The sequence below is a fragment of the Perna viridis genome, chromosome 11 (assembly GCF_037379345.1).
Source record: "Perna viridis isolate PV_CMFRI_1.1 ecotype Kerala chromosome 11, ASM3737934v1, whole genome shotgun sequence".
NCBI lineage: Eukaryota > Metazoa > Mollusca > Bivalvia > Mytilida > Mytilidae > Perna > Perna viridis.
In genome coordinates this window covers 6,380,510-6,393,701 of record NC_142455.1, presented here as the reverse complement: position 1 = coordinate 6,393,701, position 13,192 = coordinate 6,380,510, and the positions used below count along the sequence as shown (strand labels likewise).

General features: G+C 33.0%; 1 protein-coding gene across 1 annotated transcript; it reads right to left on the bottom strand.

Annotated features, from left to right (window-relative positions):
• Positions 1-6,490: 6,490 nt before the first annotated feature.
• Positions 6,491-11,322, bottom strand: LOC148602751 (uncharacterized). The gene is made up of 3 exons (XM_088553135.1): positions 11,239-11,322; positions 8,399-8,452; positions 6,491-7,166 (listed from the first exon to the last, which is right to left on the bottom strand). Exons 1-3 carry the CDS (start codon positions 11,318-11,320, stop codon positions 6,955-6,957), a joined length of 348 nt encoding a protein of 115 aa, XP_088409261.1. The 5' UTR covers positions 11,321-11,322; the 3' UTR covers positions 6,491-6,954.
• Positions 11,323-13,192: the final 1,870 nt, after the last annotated feature.

Genomic DNA, 13,192 nt, shown 5'->3' with positions numbered 1-13,192 from the left:
CAATGGGAACCATCGACATGTTCCAATTAGGTCTCAATCACATCTGTATACAGCATTTAAACTCTAAAATTATAATCTAAATAAAGATGAAGCTAGGGGCATTAAGCTATGCTTATTGTTCAGAATATCAATTTTGATGGAAGAGCATAAGATTTATAGAAAACATAGTAAAATATATACATATTAGGAAAATAAATTATCAGTGGCATTAGTTCTTCGTGATGACGTCATAATGGTGCCACAATTATATATGTGTGTGTGTGTGTGTGTGTGTGTCATTTGACAAAAATGCTGGGAATTGTTGATTTTGTTGGTTTTCTTTTTAACATTTTTACATCTTAAGTTGTATCTTTGCACATGCATACCTCTTTTCAAGTCGGGTTAGAAAAAAATGTAGCCAATCCTGAAGTACCTTTATTTTAATTTCAATACATTTTGAACCTGTATAAACGGAACACCTTCCTAAACGGAACTATTACTTCAGTCCCAAAGTAGTTCAATACAGAAAGGTTTCACTGTAAATACAACAAAAGAAGTTGGTTCGGTAAGGTCAAAATTTGGTCCACATGAAGAAAGTTTTATGTTGTTTTTCTATCTCTTTAATATGTTTTATAGTTGATTTGATTGGGTTTTATAATTTGAACATATACGGTCGTATATGCTCTTTAAACTTGGCTGAGATTGAAAAAATCTGATAAAAAGGCTGAAAAACAACAAATTTTGTACAGTTTTTCTCTCTTTTAACAATGACCACACGTGTGTTGACTCTCGTGCTTCATATATTTTGTGTATAATTGTCTGTTACAACTCGTGTAAAATATCTTGAGTCAACGGATGTGTGAATACTTCTGTCCCACGCAAAAACCATCTTAAAAAGTTGCAGAAATATTAAAAGTGAAAGGTTTTTGTAAAAGTTACACAAATTATTTCTGGAATAACGTCATAAATATCATCAAAAACATCTTTTATGCAGTTTTTGCGACCATTTTACTATACAATTACTACCCAGAAATCAGCTTTCATTAAATTTACAAAATGCCCAAATTATGAGATCAAAAGGGGTCCTTACTGAACTTTCTCCTTTAATGTAACGGATATTGTATCCCGCACTGATATTCTTTCTAAGTAACCACGGTATAAAGCTACTGGCGTCAAAAATTGTAAACATCAAGTTTTCTATTTTTCAAATTGATTTTTTTTAATTTTCTGGAGGAGGTTTGTTTTTATAATGCTTTTTTGTTTGTTTTTTTTTTTTTCTCGTTGTTTTTGGTTTTGTTTGTTTGTTTGTTTGTTGTTTGTTTTTGTTTTGTTTTGATTTTATTTGTTTGTTATTTTTGTGACGTCTTGTTTCCCTTATATGCAGTATTTGTGAGTAATCTTTTTGTTCGGTTGGCAGATCGTCTCTGCTTCACAGTCAGGTCATGTTTTTGGATTATAACGTATTTGAATCATCCTTCTACTGACGTTTTGCTATTTGCTGTCGATATCTATTGACACTTTCGTCCTTTTTAGCTGTATGAATTAATAGAATTATTTTTTTAAAATAAACTCTTTCTTGTCTTAAATGCATTGAATTAAAATTGCTCCGGGGACTTGTCGGTATTACATTCAAAAGTCTCATGGGGGAGTAAATCAGCGTTTTCTCTATTCTTTCAGGAATGAGTAGAACTTTGCGTGATTGATTTGGAATATCTTTTTTATCAGAAGTTTTAATATCTGTGGAAGGAAATGATAAGGATAAGACTATTGCCAGCATCAACAATCCTATTTAAGTAGTACATATGTACCTCAGTTAAGAATCATGCAAATGTGATTCATGGTTGGAAAGCCTACATATTTTTTTTATTTTTGATATTTTGTTTATTTTTGTATAGTAAACATATGTATATATAGTATAAGGAAAGCACTATAGAATTCAAAATCAGGGGAGACAACTCTGCAAATGACACTGAAATACAACAAAAAGTATCATATTTTCGATGTGAATTATATCTCATAAGAACAGATAGATTGGAGTGAATGATTATGCGTTCCATCATGTAGACCCATAAAACAACACAAAATTTAACAAAAATAAAAATGTGTAGCCTTTTTTGGGGTGTATATCATAGTACAGACTTTGCATGATACTTAAAAAGAGTAATGAAGGGAACCAAGGTTATAGCGGTAATCAAAAGAATGTAATCCAGGAACGAAGACCAGACATGGAAAACAGACATACAAAACAAAGAACATAAAGTAACTAAAATATTACATACAAAGTAACAAAAGCAAATGCGCAACTCGGACTCCACTGAAATATAGGAGCATGGACCAGGTGCACCGGTAGGGTAAAGACTGCTATTTATTTTTGTTTGATTTTCGTAATTTCACATAAAAAATAACCTTAAGTTTTATGCTGCTCGTTTGTGTTGAAATATACCGGAAATAATTAATCGTAATGGAAGAGGAGGTTACACTTAAGCGCGATATAAACCTGGCTTAATCCCTTAATTCTATCGGAAATGCTGTATCAAGTTAGGACTATTGTAGTAGTTTCCATCTTAACAGTTTTCACCCTTATATTTCCATTTGTTTATGGACTTTTCGCTATTGCCTGAAATTCATCACTTCGGTAATTTTGTTATTTTCCTTTTGTTGGTGGGTTTTCGACCAAGACTTGTTGGCCTCATGCTTCATCAAACCAAATATTTTGACGAAATTTGTCTTGACACAATAAGTTTAAAATACAAAATGAAATGTTTAAATTGTTGAACTTGAACGTGCTTAAATCTCCTACAATGAAAAATATATTACGTTTCAGTGTTTTCCCCAAATTTGGCATAATATACACATTTTTACACATTTTAACTCCAGTTGGAACTGAGGTTTCTTTGCTGTGCATAGATGAACTACATTTTACTAAATATTATGCATTGTCTTTACTGGTTTGACTTATGTACTTCCAAGGCCGAATTCGATGTAATTCAAATACCTCTTGACGTTGATATACAATTTTTATCAGGTTTTATACTGTTAACTTTGAATTGCATAATTGTTGTTCAAAGTTATCATTCGGCCGAAGTAATTGAATTATACAAAAACTACTTTAATGTGGAATCCCTGTCCCTCGAATAATATAAAAATGATCTTCTTATAAACAGCTTTAACTAAAACCAATAGTGTAGAGATTATAAACACATTTTCCCAGTCGTATTTGTTACTGGAAAAATTAGAACAGTTTCCTTCCAAATGATTTGCGTTTGTACAATGCTTTCACGTCGTCTTGGTACATATGATTAGTGGGATGGAAGAAATATTGACAAAACATTTTACATATTGTCGAGTTATCGGTTACCATGTTGGCACAGTGGTGTTTTATAGTAGAATCTATGACACTTTCTTCCTTTTCAGTGCTGCAGTAGAGTTTTACTGAAGTCACCCTTTTCATGCCTTGAGTACATTTAACAACACTGCATGTATGCAGTTAAACTGTTATTTTTGATAAATATGCTTATTGATTTGGTGTTTCTTCACTTGAAATAGTTATTTTAGTCAGTTTTAGTTCCTGTGAAAGAAATAAACAAGCTGTTTTCTATGTGTGTATACCTAACCACATACAGTTGGTATTTGTCAGCATCTTTAACACTATTTTGGATATAATGGAAAACTTTTTTCCATAATTGATGAGAATGTCAATAATGAAACTTAAAACTCAAAAGTTTATGTATGTATGGGTGATAAAATATGATTAAATTTGTATTTGCCAAACTAGACTACACACAATGCGCAACATCGAGAAAGGATATCAAGTTTTATATAACAGGGCATATTTTTCCAATGGCATGTTTACAAAAAATCATTATACATTGTCAGGCGCAGGCTGTTCTGGCGTAAGAAATGTATTTTTAGCTAATACAACGATAGTATTAGTCACCTAGTTCTAGTGTCGGGCATGCCGACAGAAAAGGCCCTTTTTGCTATTGACGGTACCTGATCCCCATGTTAATCCCTCATATTGTCTAGCTTGTACTGTAAAATCATCGTCCCTGCTGTTTTAATTATGCTTGCACACTTTGGAAGTAAAAAAATATTCGCGCACGAAAAACATTCCAACACTATATATGTAAACATATTCAAGGCTTACGTTTAGAAATATGCGAAATTATATAAAATATAAAAAGATTATCTGTTATTGTTGAAAAGCAAAAAACGATTTTTCGACAAAAAGTATGTCAAATTGATACACTATCTTTTACCAAGCAACATTTTGTGCATAGATTACTCTAGTTCTTTAAAGTTACGCCAATACAGAAAGAAAACAATATGGACTGATACCAGACCTAGTTTATGAATTGGCGAAATACTCTGACGAACTATCTCAAGAAATACATATTCACTGGTAGTGTTCCACCCAAAGTTCTGTGAATATACTATAAAGTACGAAAAAAGCCGGGGAAAGTAGAACGAATGCGAAACTATACTGAATTTATTCGATTATTTAAGTTTAGAAGTCCCGAGGGGTTGTCTGACACTGTTTAAGCATCAATATACTTATTGCAATCGAAATGCTTAACACTAATTAATGTAGATCGTACCTATTATAGAGTTTCTTACACGTTTTTTCTTTTTTTTCTATTTTTTTTGGGGGGGAGGGTGGGGTGGGGCTAAAATAAACACAAATATATGCTTTTAATGAGGTAACGATGTTTGAAAGAGTGTAAAAAGTATTTTAAAATTATGTTTTAAATAATATGTGACACAAAGTAACGTATGCTAAAATCACAGTTTATTTTGAGAAGCCTTCTTTCAAAGGAAGATAATTAGCAGGAAAATGTTCTATGGAAATGTAATGGGAATTTTAGTTTATTTTTTTTAAGTTACAATGACAAATTAGGTGACCCTTACATGTTTATCAATTTTTATTTTTTTATTTTTTTATTTATTTATTTATTTATTCATTTTTATTTTTATTTTTATTTTAAACATGAAAGAATGTCCGATTAGTATTCTTCATATAAATTTTAAGAAATTCTATTCACCGGTTTATTTTAATAGTTAATGAAATAGGGAAACATCCCTACAAAAACCTATATAAAATATTGTAAAAATCACCTACATTAAGATTCAATCATCCTGAAAAAAATAAATTCTGCGACCCACTTGTTCTAAATTAAAAATTTATGGTGTATTCATTTAAGGTCATCTTTAGGAAACATTTGGAAACTCTATAGACAAAAATTTAGTTATAGGTGTGATCTTTCTTAACCAGATTATGCGACGCATCAGTGCATTTACACAACACACATACTGTCAATGAAATTTTGCCATGTGATCACATATAGTTGTAATTGTGAACTTTCATACGTGGGATACTGTGCGTTATCATATCATCGGCTGTATATGCAGATGAAAACTTATAATATACTAGTAGTGTTTATTTTCCTGCATTTTTTGACCAGTGATGTACAGTTAATTAAAAGTAAAGAAGACCTGATTAAAACAAGGAACATGTTTTCGATATCACAAGATCGTAAAAACATTCACAAATTTGTTCAACCAATACAAGGAATCATTTTCAAATACAAATACACTTGAAAATAATTAATACGTTCGGTTATCTCCCGCCCTATATTTTATGGTAATATTATTCACGAAGCACGGAAAGTTCAATATTCACACAATACATGTAAGTTAATTGAACCTTTAAATATTCTAATTCCTGAAGGATATAGTTATGAAGTTGTTGGGACTAAGACCTTTTTGAACTGATTTTTAGGGGTGTCTTATTGTGTAATATTATTTCACAGTGGCCAAATTTTAAAGAGGGAGGGTTATGATCACGTCAAATTACTTTACCCCCGCCGCACTTTTTGCACCTGTCCCAAGTCAGTTTTTTTTTGTTTTTTTTTTTTTTTTTTGACAAACCTGTGTAAACAAACACTTATGAATTTTAAAAAATGATATTCACGAAATCCTAGTATCAAGATGAATATAAATTTATGAATATGTAATTTGCAAAACCATGAGATCGACTAAGGAAGGTTGCAATATATATATATATATATATAATTGAAGAGACAGGAAAGTTTCCGGATCCGGTTCCTGTGTCCCAATTTTTAGTCAATTCTTTCAGCTTCTTGTCAACTTTGTGAAATTTTTTTTTCTAAGTACCCTCCATCCGCCCCTGCAGCCTCCATTTGCCCCTTCAACAGTTGGATCGTGTATCTCGGCTGCTGTTTTATTGTATTTGTATGTTTATATACTGTTTATACCAGCGCTCACGATGTTGTCTGGTGATGTTGTCTACAAAGACTACCTACAAGCCTTAAGAAGCAGGGCTGAATAATTTGCACTGAAGACAATAAGGTCATCGAAATACGCATGGTATAAACAATGTGGGGAAATCCGTTCAAAGCACGGCAAACATAAACAATAGAAAAGGAAAAGAAGAAAAAATATTATAATAATTTACTATGGGGAGAAAGTAACTTAAAAAGTCAGAACTATCTTGTTTATGTCGAAAGATACTTTCGATGACTAAACACTAAAAACATGTTCACATGTTACGGAGATATACGGAATCGACGGGCAAATACACGATACAGAAACAGTTCATGAGTTTTTTTTCTATATTGGGCGTCTACATGTATTTAAAAAGATTCTAATATGCTTGCCATCAGAATACCAATAGTTTTGTTACAAAGAAAATGAGATATTGTCGATAGTAAACTTCAAGAATGCACTTTCTCCGTTCTGTTTCGTGATTATGGATAATTTACAAAGTACCAATCATAACTTTTTAATATAAATTATAGCATGTTTCCTGAAAACATAGAGTACTTCTCTCCAAGGATACTGCCGTAATTTCTGGGATTTCATTTTTAAGCTCAAGAAGGACTCTGATTGAACCTGATGTGCCATGATCCTTTGCAACTTGTCCTTTGGCCACTAATTCGTTCTTCGTCATTAGATTCAGTTCAAGCCAGTTTCCCCCCTCGAAACAAAGTCAGTCTGGAATTCGTACAAGCCGTTTCTTGGTGTTGTAAATATTCCTGTGTTTGGGTTATAAGCTCTACCAATGTTCGTTTTGACGTCAACAAATTTAACCACTGAGTTGGCACCCATGTCTGTGGTCTTCGTCAGTAAAGAAAAAAATGCTGGCTTTTTGTAAGGATCTCTGTGATCTGAAACCACAAAACGATCTTGAAATTCCAGAAAAAAAGCTCTTTGATTCAAAATCATTCAATTTAACACGTTTATTTTAAGTCATTTATTCCTTGGCAGATGTATTAGGTACATTTACCATTCTACGGAGAAAGACAGAAAGTTTCCACATAAACTGTTAATTCTACATAAGACAGCAAATCATGGTCGGATCCAAACATTTTTAAAAGTGGGGTGCCAGTCGGGGTTCCTCGGAAAAAGGGGGGCTAGGACATTAATTGCCATTTTTTGTCAATTTTCTTCTCCGACTTTTGTTTTTATAAATTATTTGATCATTTACTTTTGCATCTTAGTACGTGATTTCTTTGGAATATTTTGATGCGATCACCGATCAAATCTTTGTTCCCTTGAATACCCTCCCCAATGTCTCGACATGTAGAATAAAACCGAAACTTTTCCTCTTTTCAACATTTAAGACATTACATATTTTAACAGTTTAAACAGCCCTTGAATATGTCGATTATGCCAGTTTTGTGATTTTATCGTCACAAGAATTTTCTGTTTTAGAATGCACCGATGGTGCGGATAATGTCTGTTCCCTCTTTATTTTAACTCGAATGCTTAAAAGTTAATTCCCTCGCAATGCGAATCTAACTTATTTTACAATCAATAGCCAAATTTGATGGAAGTACTTTTTGTAAACAATATATTCTTAAATGCAAATTAAATTAGACAACAAAATGATTACTGAATATTACACGTCAAAGTCTGAATCACATGCTTATCAACCCAAATCAGGCCGAGGGGTGATATAGGTCGAGGGTTGATATCGCATGGGATACACATTTTGACATGTCATGTTCATTATATCATATATTTAACCATACTTCAAAAATAGTCTGTGAAGGGGTGCGATATGAGGCATGCGATATACGTTTAGGGGTGTGATATAGGGCATGCGATATAGGGCATGCGATATACGTTGTAGGTCTATGTGTGTGATATAGGGTATGCGATATATTGTAGATGATATAGGATTTAAACAAACACTTATAATGCATATAAAACAAAAGTTATATTTTAATCTAAATATAATTATGATATAGGTCTAGGGTGGGATATAGGGTACTTGTGTATGCGATATAGGTCTTGAGGTATGGGGTAGACGACATAAACAAACACTTATAATGCATTTACAAACAAGTTATATTTTAATCTACATATATGATATAACGCCATATTATACACCTACCGAGTCTTGGACATTTAAGAGCTACCTTCACCAAATCTTCGAGGACATCATTCCCTGTGAAAAAGATTTTTAAAGATCAAATAGAACAGTAATGCTCTTTAAAAAAACAGTTATGTGTACATATGCACGTTAGATTTATATAATTACCTCTAAAACGGGTATTTACTATAATAATTGATTTGCAAAAAATAACTTGTCAAATAATACATGTATCTAGATAATTTGAAATTGTTCAACAAACTAAATAGCAAATAATTGTTCAAATATTGATTTCTAGCTAGGGCAAAGGTAAAAAAAATATATTCTCCCTCATGCAATATTTATTACAATTTATTATATAGATAGCAGTGTTTTATCGAGTGTTCTCTGTGTAGTAAATTTCGATAATTCACACTGAGAAATTAACTAAGTAATTTCACGCTCGGACTTTCTCCCGCCAAAAACGTCACAACTTTGATATCAACCCGCCAATCACAGAATTGAAAATTCATGTACGAAATGTCGATGAATTATGATAAATAGGATAACCAATTGGTTACCGTGAATAACCAAATATCACACGTGCCAGGAACCCTTGAAGATTTAACTCGTGCGCGAAACGCACACTCGTTAAATCTAGGTGTTCTTCAAAGAACACGATCGGCCCTTGCGTCTTGTGAATTAGTTGACCAATCATGATCATGCAGCGATCTCCTTCTTGTTAGTCTGCGTAAAAGGGTTTCCGGTTAAATATTCAAATGTTTACAATATGAAAGTGACTGAGGCGATTGAGACAAAGTACTCGTTTAATTTCAAATAAAAACAAGTGGATGCCATGAGTACGATCGATAGTGAGTGGAATATAAACAATGAATTATTCGGGTTATTGATGACAGGAGGTTTTTAGCTGCCTTGATCATACCAATGCAGGCCTCTCACGGTCGATATAAGTGGTTAGTAGAACCAACTGGTGTTGGTGGCGGAGCCCAACTCGGTCAGAGTATGTCCTACTAGCGGCTGAGCTGTTGTGTAGACGTTCTGGCCCACTACCAGACCCCAAACTTTTGTCCTTAGAATTTGTTTATTTACTCGATTAAGTAGTAAAGGCCAAATTAGGAAGCGGAATTATAATTGATCAACCAATCGAAGAATAGAGGCCAGCCATGCTCGGGTTTTTTTCTAATTGGACGGTCTGATCAGTCGTCTGTCGGCTTATGATGGATCAACACATTCTGTTTCATTTAAATCCTATACAGTCCAGGTTTATGTAGCTTCAAGGGTACAGCATATGTATCATACAAGTATAGTCCAAGTTAATGTTTATGTACCCCTAAATCGGTAAGAAAACAAATTCACAAGTTTCACCCCAAACAATGTTTTGCCTTGCTTTACACGGCATTTCATTCAATTAACCCCCCCCCCACTAAACGGAAATCCTGGATCCGCCCCTGGTACATGAATCATACATGTACATGTAGTACTTACACATAAGGAAGAGTGTTGCTCAATTTAAGAAAAATAAGGATTTCAGATGTTAGTGAAAATAGATGCATGGTTCAGTTCGCTCGTTTTTCAGATATATTAGTATTTAAAATTTTGGCGGGATAAGGATCTCTGGGTTTTCAATAGGTTTTATCTTCGTAGTTTATATCTATCAAAACACTGACGAAATAATAAGGTTTTTTTTATAAAAACTTCCCAAACTACCTTATAAGATGTGAAAAATGAAATTATGGAAAGAAAAATATGGGTCTATGGGCAAAACATGCAATGCTATGAAATGTACAGATGTACAAATTCAGAGAAGTCTGAAAATTTGACAAAAATGCCTGAGCATGACCAGCGAACATCCTTCATAGAACTGCAAAGTGTTCATGGGTAGTTCTGCACTCCAATTGTACGGTTAAATTTATAATGTTATACACGTATATAAAAAAAACATCAATATAGAACTCGGGGAAAATCACAGAACTAAATCAGTCCACAAATTGCGCCAGAATTTCCACCTGACCAATGAATCTAATACAAATTAATACTACCCAAGGAGGTCAACTAGGGTCGCATATCATAACCATAACTAACAGGGGCGGATCCAGATACTTTGAAGAGGATTCGACATCGACTAATGAGATAATACTACTAACCAAATCAAAGCACTGAGTTACTGATAAACTAAAGACGCAAAAACTCAATACAGTAAATATACTACTTATGCATGTAATTACATGTACTACATGAAAATACAGTAAGATGGCAAAGTTTTATCATTTCCAAGAGCATGTGGTAAGCACCTCTATACCTTATAAAATTAGCAAACTTACTATTTACAGCAATATATAAATATACTAATATAAAATCACTGTGCCACATGAAGTTCCAAATTGTTTTCTCATGTAAAACTTATGAACTGGTGGAAAGTGACAGAACACAGAAAAAAATGTCCGCTGAATCACGAAATTATCCCAATTATTGACAAATAGGATGACCAATAGCATGCACTTTCATACATTTACGAATTGGTTATGATAAAAAATTTGTCTATTGAAAAATAACATAAATTTTCCATGTGCAAATTGTTTATTGCGCGAAGTGCAATAAACAAAATATGCATATGGATAATATGTTATTTTTTTACCAACTGTACGTACTGCATTAAACAATGCAACCAAGTGTTTTTGAGTGGAAATAACGTAATAGACCTTTTTGTGGTAAGTTGGTGAGCATGCCCAATGTACACTTCCGCGAGGTAGAGCTTGGGTAGAACAGAAGAATTTTCCTCGCGGAAGTGTATATTGAGCATGTTCTACGCATGCTCATCGACTACCCCAACGTTAGCACAAAATGGTCTATTTAGCACTTACCAATAGTCGTTTTACAACCACTTATTGCACCGCTAACAAAAGACAAATATATAAAAACATAAACAAACTTCTTCTGTAGCATCATGATATCGTAGTTTCTCTCTGGAAAAATAAACTTCCTGCCTTATAAAAAGTATACTTTTTAGCTAATGTGGCGTTTGCATGACTTGTAACTTAGCACTGGAACTTGATAGGCTGTGAACTTTGAAGTTCCATTTAATCGATCTGTTATACAGAAAATTTTTCGGGGAGAATGAAACAAAGTTAATAAGACTACTTTTTACAGATATTGTAGACATTTTAGTCAAAAATAACCTGAGTAATGTAGATCAGTAATCCTTGGGTGGTTTCAATAGGTGCACGGAAATCACCGAATTGAGACGCGATACGTTATATATTGATTGTTTAGGTAATATTTGGCAATCGTCAGAGTAACATGTACTGAATGTTATATTTCCTTATTGTCCAATAAACATGGTACAATTGCAATGTGTGTGTGTGTGTGTGTGTGTGTTGCATAACGAAGCATTTCCACTTCTTTTAAATAAGCATGGGAGGTACATTTATTTGCATATGCTAAGAACAGTGAAAAACTGTTTCTTACACCAAACTCGATCCATATTTATTACGGAAATAACGCACACTATATATTAAAGTTAAACGCATTTAGTGTTTAACGAAGATAGAATTGTAGATAAATATATTAAGACCATATAATTTATCGCTGAATCTCTAAAGTCAATGTACAAGCACTAGCAAAGATATAGTACTGTGTGTATGTTACATTCAGAAACCAAAAGAAAACGCACAGTGAATAAAAAGACATTTGTGTTGCTCAGACTTAAATAAAATTATATAGTTTTACCTACAAATTCAAAAGTAAAGGAGTATATGGCACTCAGAAGTTGGGAAGTTGCGATTGATACACGAACAAAGATATGTAAAATGGATATTGTAGTTGTCGTACAGTTAGGTATTTCATTGATCACTAAGCGTTTGTCACGGTTTGGGTTAGATAAATTTAAGACGAATATACTGTGTCTTCGGCTCCATGCGAGTTAAAACGGAGATTGGTTAGTGGGACACCGTTTGCTTTTTTTCAAAGCATTGTGTTTCTGTGGAAAACGTGTTCATCACAATTTTTTGTCATAATAACTTAATATGGACGGAGCGTCAGCGACATCCTATATTAGAAAAATGTAATAATACCAATCCGTGATATGGATATCAGCTTTACATGTGGAATAGTGTAAACAAGTTGAAAATTTCACGATTTGTTCTTGCAGAGACCTATCGTAATTAATCTAATTACAAGTCGATGGTTCTTGTATTTACTTGAAATATTAGCTTGCTCAATTGATTTTTAATCTGAATTTAAACCTCTTCTTTCCTGTCATTGTAACTACATTGGAAAAGAACTTCAGGAGTTAGACCTAGGGTAAGGGACGTAACTCTTGAAATTAGTAATATGTTTGCATCATATTCAATTTTATGTAAGCCTATCAAGCTTTCACTAGAAATAGAATGAAATAAATCATAGTTATTTTAATGCTTAGCTGAGATTGAAGTAAAATGCTTTATACAAACGTTCCAATGATTTGCAAGCGTTGTGTCTCTTATCCTAGGTCTATACCCTTAATATGTATAACCATTTACTAAAGGTTCGGAGAACATATGACAAATGCTATTAAAATGTTCTGTTAAGTCTTTTGGCGTCCGGTGCATATGGACGGATGATCATGGTCTTTGACATAAATTTCACATGATTTTCGCTCTAATCAAAAACAAATTCTTCGCGCAATAAACAATATGCACATGGAAAATTTATGTTATTTTTCAATAGACAAAATTTTATCATAGCCAATTCTTATAAATTAATATTAAAACATATTTTTATCTTTAAACATGAGAAAAGTAGCTCTGAATTTAACTGAATAGGGGCGTGTCAATATTT

Coding starts and splice junctions, on each gene's coding strand:
- LOC148602751 (XM_088553135.1), bottom strand. CDS start 11,320: ATGCTACAGAAGAAGTTTGTTTATGTTTTTATATATTTGTCTTTTGTT. Junction 8,453..11,238: donor TGGTTGTAAAACGACTATTG/GTAAGTGCTAAA, acceptor TCTTTTTCACAG/GGAATGATGTCCTCGAAGAT. Junction 7,167..8,398: donor TCTTAAATGTCCAAGACTCG/GTAGGTGTATAA, acceptor TTGTGGTTTCAG/ATCACAGAGATCCTTACAAA.